The following is a 16,855-nucleotide window of genomic DNA, read 5'->3' on the forward strand; positions in this document are numbered from 1 at the left end:
AGGAGGACTTGAGTCGCAGGTTTGAGAAGGGGATGCGGGAACATGGGTGAAGAAGAAGTGGGTGGTTTGTTTACTTTTTGTGTTTTTGCTTTCCCTTCCTTTTTCTTCTTTTTTTTCCCCATTCGACGGAAAGAAAGCTTGGTGTACATAAACATTCCCCAATTTGTTGACATTGGCCAGGACTTGCACGAATTGATCAATGTTATTCGTCACACGAAGTCACTAATGCAAGTGCAGCGGGGACGATGGGAACCACCTGCGCAACGGTGATATCCGGAGTGATGCAACCTGAGCAGTCACATCCATCCACTTGCAAACTTGTATGGGGAAACATCGAACTTCCACGATGCGATCGAGACCTTCTCTTCGACCTGCATGGCGCTTGCGTAGATGTAAGCCTTTTTTTTTTTTTTTTTTTGGCTTGCTTCTTGACGGACCAAGTACGAGTGCTCTTGAGTGCAATTAACGTCTTCAATTGGCTCTTTACTTGCTTCTTCCCAGACAAAGCCCAAAGTTTGGCGAGACATGTCTCGAGAGAATTGACAAGCCACAGGTTTAAGTACTCCGTATTAACCCGTACCCCTCCTTCTCATCCAAGATCAGCACGGGAGTTGCATAACATGCATGGTCTTGATGCAAATCGTATTGCGAAGGAATCAAAGCCGTACGGACAAGAATGCACGAAAAATAATGGTCTGGTCCGCCCAATCTTCCAATCTGATCTATCTGGCAGTTGTACTGAGTTGATCCATGTCCTTTACCACAATCGGTTGGCGCTGATCCTTATTCAACATGTGACTTCATGTTCTTTTTGCCAGGATACAATGTCTATCTGATCCCCCGGTCGAAGATTCGAACTCTGATGGAAGAACTGAGAAGCAATGATCTTTCACTGATCAGGTTCGTCAGGGATCCACGTTTCTCTTGGCGTTGTTTTGACGCGACGCGACTCAGAGAGCAGGTGAGGTGACAGGGTAAGCCCTGTGTACAGTGCGAATGTCTAAATGTGCACTGATCTGCCCCTCATTTGGGCGCATCGTGTTTTGGACGCGGCCTTTCTTTCAATCGTAACGGGAGTGTCGAACTGGAGCCAAAGTTTCGATCATGAACCTCCCGGAGGCTGTTTGAGCTGCGGGCCCGATTCGCACAAATCATGTGCGATTGAGCTGTTGGCTGGGCTGAGCTATCCTGAGCTCAATCCTCGGTTTCCCCAGCTTCCTCGGTTTGCGCCTGCAGAGCCGGCGCATGCTCTGTTGGTATTCTGACAAGCGTTTGAGGGAGAGGCACGGATGGGCTGTCAGCCCTGATCTCGGTGTGATCTTGCTCTTCATTAGGTGATTGCTTGGGGAGCTTTGCTATACACGTTCGTAAGGTTAGCAGCCGCTTCAAGCGGGTGATGACTCGGCTGTAAGACAAAGGTCTCTCGTGCAGCGAAACGTACCAGATGCCATATTGATAGCGCGCAACACGTTGTGCCAGTTTCCCATAACAACAGCGATAGCCTCTGTTCCATCCGAAAGGGTACCCAGCTTTTTTTCCAGAGCCTCCATTTGCCTGGCCACAGCAGCGCTCAGGTCACGAAGCTCCTTTAGATGCTCCAGTTCAGCCTTTTTCTCGTTGACGCGCGCAACAAGAGCGGGGGACTGTCCTGGCCCTGAGCTTCCCGCAATCGATGATTGGCGCATGGAACCAGGGAGTGATCTCGACGGTAGCGACATGGTGGACAAGTAAGTGCAAAAATAGCCTGCCTGGCTTGCGACTGTTTGAATGAAGGAAGACCTTTCTACAAAGTCAGGAGTGCCCATGAAAAGTACCATCGAGATATTCTGATGAACGAAATGCATAATCGAATTAATGGTACCTTAATCAGTACCGAGTTCGTCATTGGACAGTAGACAGGGATGAAGTGTACGGAACGTCTCCACTTTGTCGAGTTGCTGGGCAACGGTGTCCCCTTCAGCTTGCGTCCAATCTAACCCCATTTGGAAACCCGTAAATATCGCTTCCTGATTTTCTTGCGCCAAGCGAGGAGGAGGTTGGCAGTGGGTGCTCTGACTTTTTTGGACACCGCATGTTCTACTTCTGTTATTTGCCATACTGGATCCAGTGTTGACTTAGCCTTTGCGTGTTACAACTTAGCCTTGTGACGATCCTATCCGGTCCCTTCGCGATTTAATATCCAAACTATTGCTCGATTTACTTGGTCTGGTAAACAACGACTTTTGCACACAAAGCCCACACCGCATCACTATGAACTATGGCGAGACTCAACGAGCCACCCGTGTCTGCAGACAGCTTAGAAATTCGTAAGTTGATCTTCTTATTTTATCTACGGTTGGGCGCGAGACGGAGGAATCTCAGCTAAGCTCTTCTCAAATCTTCAGTGCGAAGGAAATTTTTGCGACAAAATCGTGACATTGCTCGCGTCAACTCTACACAGTCGCTACGAATCCGAAGTCTCGAGAATGAGTGTGCGCGCCTACTATCAGAGAATCTAGATCTGAGGGGACAGATCCTTCGACTAGAGAAGGCGGCCGAGAACAATCCTGCCGGTCGCATCGCAGACCATGCCTTGGAAATCAAGGCAAAGATGGAGCTTCAGCTACTCGAGTTGGGCTCTCTACTTGACAGTCTAGGCCTTGAGCCACCAATGAAGAGAAGGTCGCCCAACAGGGGAGAGAGAAAAATCGCGAAGCCCAGAAGAAGCAGTCTAGGCCAGAGCCCGCGCCAGAAGAAGACGAAGGAGATGAGTATTGAAGAGCAGGAGGCATTGGCAGCACAAGAAGGCCGCCTACCTCCGATTCACGAACACAAGTCCTACCCGCGCCAGACTTTGAAGTATGTTTCCGTCAAGATCACTGGGTGCGCTGAGTCTTTCTGGGAAAATCACTAATCACTGTTTCCTCCAATAGTCGCCGGGAGATTCTTGCCTTATGTTCGGAGGCCGAGGCCGAGGCTGAGACCTCAACCGACTCGCCAGTCTTGGGGCCACCACCGGTGTCGAAATATGTCGAAGAGGAGCCCGAAAAAGTAGATTCGCCAAACACTGCCAGGCGTCTGCTTGTGTATTCAGATATAACCGTCTCGGAGAAGACCAACCTGGCTCCTCCTAAAATTGACCCACCGGAAAAAGCGCCTATCCAGAGCCCTTCAAAAAAGGCATCCCGAGGTCCAGAACCAAAAGTACACCCAGAACCGAAAGCCGATGCGCTTCAGTCACCAAAGTTACTTGCGCCAGCGCCAGCGCCAGCGCCAGCGCCGGCGCCCGTGAAGCCCGAACTAACCGTTGCGAAATGCGGATCTAAGAGAAAACAAGCAGTCGCGGACGAGAATGAGCCTCCCAGCTTCGCAAAGGACAACAACACCATATCTAGTTCCATATCGACCCCGGAGAAGCCAAAATCAGCAACAGTGCGGGAAATCAAGAACAGGAGGAATTCTAGAGGCTTGCCTGGGGCACGAAGAGAAGCCCGGGACAGGAAGTCCAGCGCTGCTGCGCCTGCCCCGCCACGACCTGCGCTCGCTGCAAAGAGCACGAACGAGGATGTATCATCGCCCAAGAAGCTCCCGGCCAAGGGAGCCGCTGTGGACTGTGAGAAACCCAGCAACAAGGCCATCACTCAGAAAGAAGTCAAAACCAAGGCAGCGCCGCTGCAAGCCCAGGCAGAACCGATTCCAATACTGCCAAAGTCGCCTTCTCCACCGCGGGTGATAAATATCCACCCATCGGAACTCGCAGTTGCAGGCGCTGCCGCCCAGCTGCTCTCTCCAGGAACTCCTGGAAGGGCTGCTGCAAAGGAGACATCCTGCGAGACGCCGCCACCCCTGGACATTTCATCAGGAGGCGACACTGCCAGACCGAGCAGGAGAGCCAGAGCGTCGGTCAGCTACGCGGAGCCAAACCTTAGGGATAAGATGCGACGGCCGAGCAATGAACTAACGGATGCCGTGTCTGGTAAGGCCAAGTACAAGCAACGGGCTTCTATCAGCCACGACACGGCCCCGGCACCAAGATCAGCAGCCAAAGAAAAACCGGCGGCATGCACATGAACACGAGGGTAAACCAAAACGATTGATGATGTATGTCTGTAGTGCTAGAATTCTGCTGCAAGCGGTTATGTTTTTGGAAGGAGTTTTAAGGCAATACCTCTTCATGGCTTTTGGGTGTAAAATGAAATAAACTATAATGTTGAACAAATGCTACTCGGGCCTACGGCGCGCCCCTACAAATACTTAATTTTTTCTGTTTGTGGCTTTGAGTCAAACCGTCCTGGGTGCTCATCAATATGACGACAGATATCTGTCACCTTGGAGGCTCTGGATCATCCTGTTCCTGGTGCAGTTGCCGTCGGCAACCATACGTTTAAAAAAGGGACAATGACAACCATTGCACACTTGATATGGGACTAAGATTGAATGTATTAGAACAGTTCGCTACTGGTCAAAACGAGGCCACAAGCAAAAGCATTGTTTGCCTTGATCATTATCCGTAAATCCATTACTCAAGCTATATCCAATGGTTCGTCATGATGTCGGAGCTGTTGTTGGGGGCTCGACTACTTTCGTATACGTGACCTTTTCCACGGCCACATTCTCCACTCCATTTTCATCTTTTCTCAACTGATACACGTAAAGTGTAAGTGATATTCCTTGGACCTAAAAGGTTCGGGTCAGTCGAAAGCTCGCCCAAAAAAAATAACGACGGTCACATGATCTCGCAAAGCCCCTCTGGAGCAACTGCGCGCATAAACTCACATCCATCAGACAAAAGCTGGGCACTATATCGTCCTCGGTGCCCCAGCCGGTCGAGAAAGCGCCGGTCGCGCTGCCCGGATTGATGAAGAACTTGTCCATATACTCGAAGCACTCGAAGCGGTGGGTGCCGCCCCAGCACAGCACGTCGACATCGAGCTTGTTGGCCTCTGCGAGCAGCAGGTCGGGCTCGTTGCTGACGAGCGTGAAGCCCTCGAGGAACCCGATGCGGATGCTGCCGTGGGTGACAACCTGTGACAGCGGCAGCGAGGTGGCCTCGACATCCAGGCGGCCCTTGACTATCTTGAGATCCGGTGCGACGCTGCGCAGGTACTCGTACGTCGTCCGGTCCGTCAGGTTGCCGAGGCAAAGGGTTTGGCCGATCTTGCCGGGTGCGAGGAGTTTCTTGAACTACATTCAGGACAAATGATTGGTCTTGTTAGTTGGGGGCGGTTGCGACGGGCAGGCGCGGCAGGCGCGGCAGTGCCGCGATATGCGCCTGGATGGTGAGCTATGATGAAGAAGGCATACTTTAGGGGGTATGTCGAGGGCGCGGTCCGGGATGTGCAGGTCGCCGATGACCAGGATTAGGAAGGCCATGGCTGCGGTACGGTACAAATGGCCCCGCCGCTGTGACCCGAATTGTTGCCGGCTGGTCGATCTAGGAAGCCTGGCCCGTCTTAGGCGGAGGCTGACGTGTAGTGGATGCGAACACTATGCAGCTCTAAGCAATTGAGATGTCGAGGGCGATGGCTGCTGTTCTGCAAACCCCGAGGTAATCCAGTGTCGCAGTTGATTGGTGCAGGTGGTCGCCCGGTGCACTTTTCAAGTCATTTATTGGTGGACGTCGAAGCAAATCCACTTGAAGCTCTGGGTTAGGTAGCCTGTTCGAGTCCCCAGATCACAGCTGTAGTCAAATGGCGGCTGTTGAGCGCGGCGGAGCTTACACGATAGGAAGCTTCGCCAGACGTCAGAGGACTCTGGGCCTGGGTACGTACCTTATCTAAGGTACTTTCACCCGAGCTGATTTGGTTGTGATTATATAAGCCTTTTGATGAGGGGTACCTCCTCCCAGAAAAGGTACCTCAGCCAATGCGTTCCGTAAGCCAGACCCACCGGGGCCGAAGACGGAGAAATATGACCTACCTGGCCATTCTCGGGGTCTGTTCCGCGGAATAACAAACGGAATCCCGGCGTTCTTTTACTGTAAACTCTCTGGGGGACGCTGGCTGAGGATCCTAACCAATTGGACACAATTGCTTGTACTATACCGCATCCTTACCCCGAGCCGGCTTGGAAACTGCAACTTGGTTTGAGGTACCATTTTGTGAGGTCTAAAAGGTGAAATAGGTAGATAAGGTACCTACGAGATACAAGGTACCTAGACTTGGCTCAAGTTCATCCGAAAAGCTGGCGCATCTACGCTCGGCAGTACTTAAGGGGTCGGGTCGGGCACGTCTCTGGAAGAACTCCGACATCATGTCCCCGCCTAGGATACTTAGCCCCTCTGCAACAACGTCACCAGCAGCGTCTCGGTTGTCGCAGATTTCCTACCACTTGAGTAGCCCATCTCGTTCCAATTCAACATCTGCCACTTCTTCGTCCAGCTCGGACAACAGCAACAACCATTCCAATATGTCTTCCCAACCAGAGCATCCCACCTTGCTTATTCCCGGCCCAATCGAGTTCGATGATGCTGTCCTCCAGTCCATGAGCCATTACAGGTACAAAGTTAGCCCCAGAAGCCGATCTGCACCGCCAAGCTAATGCCAATTGTGTTACCCCAACGCGCAGCGAGAGCCACGTTGGCCCTGCTTTTGTCAACGTTTTTGGCGAGACCTTGACCCTCCTCCGCAAACTCTTCCAGACGACAGATTCGGGCTCGCAGCCGTTTGTCATCTCAGGGTCCGGCACCCTTGGATGGGACTTGGTCTCGGCCAACCTTGTCGAAGCCGGTGAGGATGTGCTGGTTCTTGGTACCGGCTACTTCAGTGATGGTTTCGCCGACTGCCTACGGACCTACGGCGCCAACGTTACGGAACTCAAGGCGCCCGTTGGATCCAGGCCTCAACTGCCCGAGATTGAGAAGGCTCTCGGTGCCAAGAAGTACAAGGTCCTCACCGTCACGCACGTCGACACCTCAACTGGTGTGCTTAGCGAGCTGAAGGACCTGAGCGCAATGGTGCACAAGATCTCTCCCGAGACTCTTATCATCGTCGATGGCGTTTGCAGTGTGGCTTCTGAGGAGATTGCATTTGACGAGTGGGGTTTGGACGGCGTGATCACTGCCAGCCAGAAGGCCATCGGCTGTCCTGCTGGTCTCTCGATCTCAATGTTCAGCCCAAGGGCAATCAAGGCATTTGAGGCTAGGAAAACTCCTCCCGCTTCCTACTTTGCATCCATGAAGAACTGGCTGCCAAGTAAGTCTTTTTTTTTTTCTTTTTTTCTTTTTTTTTTTTAGTGGAACTATAGGATGTAGGAGGCCTTGGCTTGTGTGCTAACCAAGGTCAATCAAAGTCATGCGCAACTACGAGGCCAAGAAGCCATCATACTTTGCTACTCCGTCGCCTCAGCTCATACACGCCCTCCACACGGCCCTGACCCAGATCATGTCAAGGCCACTCGCTGAGCGATTCGCTAAGCACAAGGAGGCTTCGAGCAAGATCAAGAAGGCTGTCGCCGATCTTGGCCTTAAGCAAGTTGCCTCGAACCCTGCCGACCAGGCCAATGGCATGACGGCGGTCTACCTCCCCGAGAGTGTGAAGCCGACGGACATCTTGCCGAAGCTGTTCAGCAAAGGAGTCATCTTTGCTGGTGGCATCCACAAGGAGATAGCCCCCAAGTATATCAGGTTCGGCCACATGGGCATCAGCGTGGTATGTTGACTATGGGTTGAACCCCTTACACCTTGGCCAGATGTTTGCCGGAACGATGCTGACTGTTGCCATTGCAATTTAGTTGAACCCGGAAAGGGGCGATCTTGACCGTGCCATCAAGGCTCTCGAATCTGGACTGTCAGAGTGCGGTTACCAAAAAGCATAGAGACACATAAAAATTCGGACAAAGTTGTGTATTCTCGAGTCAAATGTATAGAAATATTTAACTACAGGAAATGCAGTCGCTTCGCACCTGTCACAGATGAGTACGGTATGTACCCATCAATTTAGGCGAGGTACATCTTGGATCAAAATTACCAGTGTTTTTCCACAAGAAATCAAACTGAAACAAGATGGAGATTGATAAACAAATCAAGATAAAAATACCAAGGAAAAGAAAAGAAGGTGAAAGAACCAAAAAGTTACAGTGTCGCGTTGCCAATTGTGGGCTATGCAATTAATTTCTAAGCATATGGCAAACATCCAATGTGCCTTGTAAACAATGAATGACACGCAGCTGCCATCGCGATCTGCCAAACCCCTCACTACCTTCATCGAACTGCCTGGTTGGGCGCACAGACCAATGCAACGGTAGCCGATGAAAGCTGCCAGCCACCACCAGCCTTCTGCGCTGCGTGCGATTTCTGCTAGGCTTGCATGCTTAGGAGAGCGGTGTCATAGTGGGGCTTTCAGTCCCGCCGCGGTCAAATCGCAAGGCGGGGGAATTTGAGAGCAGACCAACTGATGTTCCTATCGCCTTCACTCCATCCGGATCCAGACCTCACCTCTTCCGGTCGGCCGTTTTTCTTTTTGCCTTCACTCCTCGCTGTCTCCTACCTCCTTCGTGTGCGAACATACAACCAGCCCACAAATTCTGCTCCCTCCTCACTTCTCGCGACGCAAACACGAGCCCATCCCCGATCGCCCGAACGATTGGGGATCTACCCTGGCATATTTGGGTTGAAGCTTAGCGGCAAAGGCGACAAGCACAATCGCCTTTTTTTTTTTTCAGCTACCTGCTAGGGTCTCCCCCACGAAGCTTGCTGGACCTTTTGCTCTCTACGAGCTTGTACATTTGCCGAGCTCGGCCGCCGAGTCGCCATCATGGGTTACACGATTGCTGAGCTTGACAATGTTGTCAAGGCCTTCTATGAGGGTCGCGGCGACCAGGTATGAAAACGCGTTTCCGGTGCCATACCTCCGCGCTGCTTGTCTTGCTAACCTTGTCATATGCCTCTTATACAGCAAAAAGCTGCACAAGCTGCTTTGAACCAGGTTCGTAATCTCCGTAAATCTCTGCAGACGCGTCTGAGTTTTTGCATTTTTCTGACATTCGCGCGCGCCTTCAATAGTTCAAAGAAGATCCCGATGCCTGGTTGATGGTAGATCAGATCCTCTCTGAGGCGACATATTCGCAAACGAAATGTACGTGTCTGCCCCATCTTGCTATCACCAACTGCCAGCCCACACTTGAGCAGCTGCTAACACTTCCGCGTAGTCCTCGGCCTACAGATCCTTGACAATGTGATTATGACAAGATGGAAGGTTTTGCCTCGCGAGCAATGCCAAGGTCTGTACTGTATCTTACCTGGCGCGAACTGATACCAAACCAAGCACAATCTGCTGACAGGCCGGTTCTAGGCATCCGTAACTTTGTCGTCAACTACATTATAAACTGCTCCAGCACCGAGGAGTCGCTACGATCCCAAAAGACGTTGCTGAACAAGCTGAACCTGGTCCTAGTGTCTATCCTGAAGCAGGAATGGCCTCACAACTGGCCGACGTTCATCAACGAGATCATATCATCATGCCGCACGAATCTTTCCATCTGCGAAAACAACATGATCATTCTGCGCCTTCTTTCTGAAGAGGTTTTCGACTACTCGGCCGAGCAGATGACGTCAACAAAAACCCGGAATCTGAAGGAAACCATGTGTGCAGAGTTCTCACAAATTTTCCAGCTGTGTACCGAAATTCTGGATCAGGGCAACCAAGAGAGTCTGGTCAAGGCTACTCTTGAGACTTTGCTTCGCTTCTGTAACTGGATCCCTCTCGGATACATCTTCGAGACTCCCCTCATCGACACTTTGCGAACACGCTTTCTGGAGCTCCCGGCGTTCCGCAACGTAACTCTCCAATGCTTGACCGAGATTGGAGGTCTCCAGGTTGGCGGGCCGACACAAGTCAGCAACTACGACGAACAGCTGGTCAAGATGTTCACGGAAACTTTGGCAACTATTGCCACTATCGTCCCCGTCGATATGGACCTCAGGACGACATACCCGCAAAGTAACTCGCGCGACCAAGAATTCATCCAAAACCTGGCCCTGTTCCTCTGCAACTTTTTCTCCATGCACCTGAACCTGATCGAGAGGTTGCCTAACCGTGACTATCTGTCGCATGGTCACTTTTATCTTGTTCGCATCTCCCAGATTGAGGACCGGGAGATCTTCAAGATCACACTAGATTACTGGTTGAAGCTGGTTCAGGAGCTCTATGAGGAGATGCAACAGCTTCCCCTCTCAGGCGACAACCCCCTGATGAACCACGGCTCCGCGCTTTCACAAGGCGGTGCCCTGCCGCCTCAAGTACTGGAGCAGTACCCGCTCCGAAAGCACAAGTACAAGGAGATCCTGAGCAACCTACGAGTCGTCATGATTGAAAAGATGGTGCGTCCCGAAGAGGTTCTGATCGTTGAAAACGACGAGGGTGAGATTGTGCGCGAGTTTGTCAAGGAAAGCGATACCGTGCAACTCTACAAGACAATACGCGAGTGCCTTGTCTACCTCACCCATCTGGACGTGAGCGATATGGAGAACATCATGATCGACAAGCTTGCCCGCCAGGTCGATGGCAGCGAGTGGTCTTGGCACAACTGCAACGTACTCTGCTGGGCTATCGGCTCGATCTCGCTGGCGATGAACGAAGAGACCGAGAAGCGGTTCTTGGTGACGGTCATCAAGGATTTGCTTGGGCTCACCGAGATGAAGCGTGGCAAAGACAACAAGGCCGTTGTAGCCAGTAACATCATGTACATTGTCGGCCAATATCCTCGATTCCTCAAGGCACACTGGAAGTTTCTCAAGACGGTGGTTAACAAGCTGTTTGAGTTCATGCACGAGTCTCACGAAGGTAAGTTTTAGCCTCTAGGGGCACCAGGAACCCCTGGCCCAGATCTGTTGTTTGGCACGGAGCTGACCATGGCTGACCAACTTTAAAGGTGTCCAGGACATGGCTTGCGATACTTTTATCAAGATCGCCAAACAATGCCGTCGCCATTTCGTTGCCCTGCAGCCCAGTGAGCACGAGCCTTTTATCGAGGAGATTGTGCGCAACCTAGGGAAGATCACATGTGACCTCACTCCTCAGCAGGTTCACACCTTTTACGAAGCCTGCGGTTTCATGGTTGCTGCCCAGGGCAACAAGAACCAGCAGGAACGTCTGCTTAATGACCTGATGCAAATGCCCAATCAGGCTTGGGACTCGATCATCAAGTCAGCCACAGTCAATCCGGCGGTGTTGCAGGAGACAGACACGATCAAGATCATTGGCAACATTATGAAGACCAATGTATCGGCGTGCACCTCGATAGGGCCCTACTTTTACCCACAGATCGGGCGCATCTACCACGACATGTTGGAGATGTATCGCGCGACCAGTGCTCTGATATCCGAGGCCGTTGCTCGTGAAGGAGAGATCGCCACCAAGACGCCAAAGGTTCGCGGCTTGCGGACAATCAAGAAGGAGATCCTGAAGCTCATCGAGACGTTTGTTGAGAAGGCCGAGGATCTGCAAGCAGTCAGGGTAGACATGGTTCCCAAGCTCCTGGAGACTGTTCTGCTGGATTACAAGAGCAATGTGCCTGGCGCACGGGATGCTGAGGTCCTGAGGGCCATGTCGGTTGTCATCTCCAAGCTGCAGTCGCTGATGGAAGACCAGGTTCCCATTATTATGGAGAATGTCTTCGAGTGCACCCTCGAGATGATCAACAAGGACTTCTCCGAGTTTCCCGAGCACCGCGTCGAGTTCTTCAACCTCTTGCGAGCCATTAACTTGCATTGTTTCCCGGCGCTTCTCAAGCTCGACAACCGGCAGTTCAAGTTTGTCATTGACTCGTGCATGTGGGCGAGCAAGCACGACAACCGCGACGTGGAAGCAGCAGGCCTTAACATGTGCCAGGAGCTGATAGTCAACATTGCAGAGAAGACTGATGTGGGCACGTCCAATGCCTTCTTCAACCAGTTCTTCATCCCTATTTTACAGGACGTCTTTTTCGTTATCACCGATACAGACCACAAGGCTGGCTTCAAGGCTCAGTCGCAGCTGCTGATGCGCATGTTTTACTTTGTTCAACCGTCGGACGGTACCACGCCGAAGATTCAGGGACCTGTCTACCAACCCGACCAGGCACCTGCCGGCACGAGCAACAGGGAATTTTTGTCCAGCTTTGTGGGCAACCTCCTGCGCAACGCATTCTCGAACCTTCAGCCGTAAGTCTATTCAATGGGGCCTGCACCTCACCATTTGAACAGGACTATTAGATGTCTTTGGATACGACGGTTAACCAACTTGCGTTTCTAGTGCTCAAATCGTTGCCTTTGTCGATAGCCTGTTCAACATGAACACCCAGTACGACAAGTTCAGATTGACGCTGCGCGACTTCCTCATCTCTCTGCGTGAGTTCCAGGGTGACAATGCGGAGCTCTACCTTATCGAGAAGGAGCAGACGGAGCGCGACGCTAAGCAGGCCGAGCTCGAGAGGCGATCCAAGGTCAGCGGCTTGATGAAGCCGTCAGAACTAGAGGCTGAGGACGACGAGTTGTGACTGAGACAAGAACTCAGGAACGAGTTTGCGCCGAGCTATGGCTCTACCAAACACGGAGACGACTCGGCGCCTGACACCGCATCGAGACTTGACGCTGGGCAATCTCAAGTCGGTTCGATCGGCGATGGGTGGGAGTTCTACAACATTTGAGAGCTCTTATAAGCAGGCTGAGGCTCATACGCAAGCAGCCGATGCTTTCTCCTGTTTTTCTTTCGATATTTCTTCTTTGAACTTCGTTCCTTTCTTCCAGTCGTTGTCCTTGTAATGATACCAATAGACGATACTGGCCTTGGTCCTGTCATGGGAGTTTGTGATGTTGATAAACACATGCAGGGCATTTGTTTGCGCAATATGCGGTGTTACATGCAGCACATTTCTTCTCCACGGAAACCGAGGTCGTTTTACGCGAGTGGGGGCTTGGAGACTTAAGAAGAGGGGGTTGGCGGTATAGCCAGGTGATGGGACTCTGGCGCCAGTGATGCCGCTATGCTCAGGAGCATGCGCAGTTTGAGCTTGGCTCGCGTGGCTGCTCATCATCAAAATGAAGAGGGGAGGAAAAAAAAAAAAAGAGAGAGAGAGCTTGGAACAGAACGGAAGGGAGGGCGACTCTTGGCGTGATATTCATAGTACTGTTGCCGGTGAGAATGCAGGCTGGGTCGGATCATATTCTCCTCGCCTCGTTGCCGTTTCTATATGCCTTTCTCGTGGTAGCTAGCTTAGCATAAAGAGACGGTATAAACCAGGAACGAATAAAGATGAGTTTATCCGGTGCCTTGAACTTTTCTGCACGACCAAATTCTATCTAATTGGGTTTTCAATCACCTGTTTCGTGCAGCAGTTTAAATAGTAATAGTAGGTTATAAGAAAAAATTAAACATTGTGTTGCTGGAAATCTGAACTTGAAGCCTTAACGAAGTATAACTAACAAATAATGAAGTGCGCAGAAAAGAAAAACATGCAATTGTTGTACTGAATTCTGCTGCAAGTAATACAGTACAAATTAATTCATAAAGGGTGAGTTAGTCTGTTATTCATCTGTACGTAGGCTTGGTAATGACTATTTGTAACCTTCACCTTTTAGCTTCCTTTTTTTGTTTTACTTACTAGTTGGCCGCTTCGGATTATCCCACCTGCTTTTCCAGGTGTTTGCAATATAAGGCTGACGGACAAAGTAGACGAACCTACAGAAAAACAAAGGTTTAGATTGCGAGTCTAATTGTGCGGCTTTGTTCCCCACTACTTATCCACCGAATTTGAGGGAAAACAACCCAAACAGGATCCAGCCAATTAGACTAAGTCCAAGCAGACTATTGATTTGATGTTGGGAGAGGGGGAATGTGAATCCGGAAATGGAGATCAGGGAATTAGGTGTAGACTAGAACTAGGTAGAGAATCGGAGTTCTGTACAAGTTGATAGGTTGATAAGTTGATTAGGCCCGTGATTAGTAGTAACCAACACCCCCCACTCATGGTGGAAGGGCATGCTGACCTCCGCATCGGCAAGCGGCTCCGAATGCGGCCGACTGGTATCTCGGCGAATCTTGCTTGTCTCGAACTGCATGGCTTGGGCTGATTATACTAGACAACAGATCATATCTTGTTTCATATACCCTATTACATCTGGTGCCTGTTTCAATTGAACTCGAACAAATCCTTGTACTTTTGGCAGTGGTCAGCATATCAGGACTGCGTTGAACGTTTGTATTTACAAACTACCAACAAACAAAGAAAACGACCAAAAAAAAAAAAAAAGGAAATGGCCCCTTCGGCAGTCAGCGAAACACAGGCAACGGCCACACCGCTCGTGGCCAAGCCGGTCGGGGGGTCGTCCAAAGCGGGCAGGGCCAAGGAGGACGAGACGCCGCTGCAGGCCATCTCGCAGGGCGAGGTGATGCCGGGAATCCCGACATTCCCGACGTTTGTCGAGCAGCGAAGGCACACGCTGATCCACATGGCTGCGACCTTTCGTGCGTGGGCGAGGCAGGGCTTCGTCGAGGGCCAGTCGGGCCACATCTCGGTTCGGGACCCCGAGTTCCCGGGCCTCATGTGGATGAACCCCCTCGGCCGACACTACGGCATGCTGCGGGCCGGCGACATGCTCGCGCTGGATATCGCCTCGGGTCGCATCGTGGCCGGTAGGCCGAACCCGACAACGGGTAAGGTCACGGGCAACGCGGCGGGGTATTACATGTAAGTCTGTTTGTTGCTCCCGTGGCTTCGGGGGTTTGCGTGTTTTTACATGTCACATGTCCCCGCCATCTTCACCCTTGGGTTGCATCCCTCAACTAACAGAGTAAACAACATGAAACCAGTCACGCCGCAGTTCATAGGGTGAGGCCTGATATTCATGCGGCCTGCCACGCCCATACCATGGCCGGGCGGGCGTGGTCCGTGTTTGGCAGGCCGCTGGACATGCTCACGCAGGACGTGTGCAGCTTCTACAATGCCCACAGCGTCTACACCAGCTACGGAGGCATCGTGTTTGCCGAGGACGAGGCCAACAACATTGCCGCGGCGCTTGGCACCACCAACAAGGGACTCATCATGATCAACCAGTTAAGTTTAGGTCTAGCCCATTGGTGGATGTGCATAACATATGACCCTTGATTGGTAACTAACAAGAAGAGTTCAAACACAAAACAACAGTGGCCTTCTCACGGTGGGTACGACAGTCGACGAGGCCGGATGGATGTTTGGGCTGCTTGAACGGTCTTGCGCCATCCAGCTCAAGGTGGAGGCTACGGGCCTGCCCAAGAACATCATCACCGACGAGGAGGCGGCGCACGCATTCAAGATGGCGAGCGAGGAGAACGCTCTATACCGCGAAGCACAGCCAGACATTGAGTTGGAGATTGAGGCTGCCGGTGGTGAGGAGGCGCTCGCCAGAGGGTTCGAGCAGCTGGTTGTGGACCCGAAACTCACAATCGCATGAATTCTTCTTTCGTCTTTTTTTCTCTGTCTGCTGAGGATCGACTATTTTTTTTAGGGGGGGAATTTTTGCTACCGAGTATCCATACTGAGAGCTGTACGACGTCTAGAACGTTGGCATGATACGATATACCGTGCTCTGCACTTTGGTCTGTACGGTGCCATCTCGATCCAGAGCATCTCAAAAAGTAACGTCAAAAACTAGAAGCATCACTGTACAGTGCACTGAGGCATCTAAAGTGGGTGGTTCCGAGCCTAGTAACTGAACAAAAGACAAAAGTACTCCAGTAGAGGCAAGAACAAAAAGAAATAAAAAAAAAGAAATCAAAACTGTCCATGAGCAAGACCAAGCGGTATGTATGACTCCTACAGTAGGTATCCATCCAAGCCAAGCCAAGCCATCAACGTTGGGCCCGGGCTGAGGATAGGGAAAATGGATCTGTGGACATGGATGAGCCCATCACCGACAAAAGGGAAACCAAAAAAAAAAAAAAAAATTGCAAGGGGACGGCATAACCTTCCTTTAACCCAAATCCGGACCGGTGGGCGGAGGCGCCGCTTGTAAGAGTATCCACTTTCACCAGGCGGACCTTGTGTTCAAAGCCCGTTTCGCTTTTACTGTGCAGTACCAAGTTAGGCAAAGAAACAGATGAAGAGACAAGAAAAAAAGACCCCGTCAACCGGATGTTCCGCGGCCAGTAGAAAGATCGGAAGGGCCCGCAACCGGACCACGGCTGGAATGCCCGGGGGGTTTAGCTTTGACAATCGGAGTCATTCTGCGTAGCACCAAGTTATTGATGTGCGTTTGGGTTCCGGACCCCTTTCCTTTCCCGGAAGTCAAGGATCAGATGGAATGTTCTGTTCGGGTTGAAGCCTGTCGGGCCCCGGGTGGACACTTTTTTTTTGTGCTTGTACCTTCCTTGTGCGTCGATACCCTAAGCCGAACTTGTGCCTAATGCGGGATGGGATTTTCGTTTTAACACGGAAGAAAGACGAGAAAGCCACACCAAAGAAAGAAAGAAAAAAAAAAAAAAATCGGAAATCGGAATGCGGCTCGTAAACCACTCGCACGGGTTTGCTAACTCCATGCCCGTTCGCTGATTAGCTCCAACTCTCGCAGCCTCTGATCGACAAGGCCAGTTTTGTGCAAGTGAAGGTGAAGTCCTTGCAAGAAAACATGACTGTCTTTTTTGATCCGTGCTTAGTCACTAGCCTGGGACTACTTTAGTGTATTCTCTTTTCTTCTTTCTTTCTCTGACCCCTGCCGTTCACCGCCGCTGGAGCAGAGATTCCAGACCGTCATTTGTAAGGGTCCCTGGATATATGCCGTGACACGTACTTCCCTGTCAGCTGTTAGGCGAGAAAACCGAGAGAAAGACACACAGAGCACAAAAGGACCACACCGCAAAGTGACTCAAAGAAGCTAAAAGATAGAAAAGAAACCATGGACGGAAGGGAAAAAAAAAAAAAAAAA

At 51.3% G+C, this 16,855-nt stretch overlaps 6 protein-coding genes across 6 annotated transcripts; 4 read left to right on the forward strand and 2 right to left on the reverse strand.

Annotated features, from left to right (window-relative positions):
* Positions 1–1,194: 1,194 nt before the first annotated feature.
* On the reverse strand, positions 1,195–1,718 carry PpBr36_07116 (uncharacterized protein; the record flags this gene model as incomplete). The annotated part of the gene is made up of 2 exons (XM_029894254.1): positions 1,195–1,355; positions 1,442–1,718. The coding sequence occupies 2 exons, from the start codon at positions 1,716–1,718 to the stop codon at positions 1,195–1,197; spliced, it is 438 nt and encodes a 145-aa protein (XP_029748702.1).
* Positions 1,719–2,257: 539 nt separating this feature from the next.
* PpBr36_07117 (uncharacterized protein) lies at positions 2,258–4,050 on the forward strand (the record flags this gene model as incomplete). The annotated part of the gene is made up of 3 exons (XM_029894255.1): positions 2,258–2,306; positions 2,385–2,838; positions 2,913–4,050. 3 exons carry the CDS (start codon positions 2,258–2,260, stop codon positions 4,048–4,050), a joined length of 1,641 nt encoding a protein of 546 aa, XP_029748701.1.
* A 474-nt stretch (positions 4,051–4,524) lies between these two features.
* PpBr36_07118 (uncharacterized protein) lies at positions 4,525–5,352 on the reverse strand (the record flags this gene model as incomplete). Its single annotated transcript, XM_029894256.1, has 3 exons — positions 4,525–4,656; positions 4,756–5,163; positions 5,284–5,352. 3 exons carry the CDS (start codon positions 5,350–5,352, stop codon positions 4,525–4,527), a joined length of 609 nt encoding a protein of 202 aa, XP_029748410.1.
* Positions 5,353–6,231: 879 nt separating this feature from the next.
* Positions 6,232–7,794, forward strand: PpBr36_07119 (uncharacterized protein; the record flags this gene model as incomplete). Its single annotated transcript, XM_029894257.1, has 4 exons — positions 6,232–6,476; positions 6,547–7,172; positions 7,270–7,628; positions 7,711–7,794. 4 exons carry the CDS (start codon positions 6,232–6,234, stop codon positions 7,792–7,794), a joined length of 1,314 nt encoding a protein of 437 aa, XP_029748409.1.
* A 938-nt stretch (positions 7,795–8,732) lies between these two features.
* Positions 8,733–12,453, forward strand: PpBr36_07120 (uncharacterized protein; the record flags this gene model as incomplete). The annotated part of the gene is made up of 7 exons (XM_029894258.1): positions 8,733–8,798; positions 8,874–8,903; positions 8,981–9,053; positions 9,127–9,198; positions 9,270–10,760; positions 10,849–12,118; positions 12,210–12,453. The coding sequence occupies 7 exons, from the start codon at positions 8,733–8,735 to the stop codon at positions 12,451–12,453; spliced, it is 3,246 nt and encodes a 1,081-aa protein (XP_029748895.1).
* Positions 12,454–14,209: 1,756 nt separating this feature from the next.
* PpBr36_07121 (uncharacterized protein) lies at positions 14,210–15,385 on the forward strand (the record flags this gene model as incomplete). Its single annotated transcript, XM_029894259.1, has 3 exons — positions 14,210–14,643; positions 14,766–15,008; positions 15,100–15,385. The coding sequence occupies 3 exons, from the start codon at positions 14,210–14,212 to the stop codon at positions 15,383–15,385; spliced, it is 963 nt and encodes a 320-aa protein (XP_029748896.1).
* Between the last annotated feature and the right edge of the window lie 1,470 nt (positions 15,386–16,855).

Source organism: Pyricularia pennisetigena, chromosome 1 (assembly GCF_004337985.1).
Source record: "Pyricularia pennisetigena strain Br36 chromosome 1, whole genome shotgun sequence".
Taxonomy (NCBI): Eukaryota; Fungi; Ascomycota; class Sordariomycetes; order Magnaporthales; family Pyriculariaceae; genus Pyricularia; species Pyricularia pennisetigena.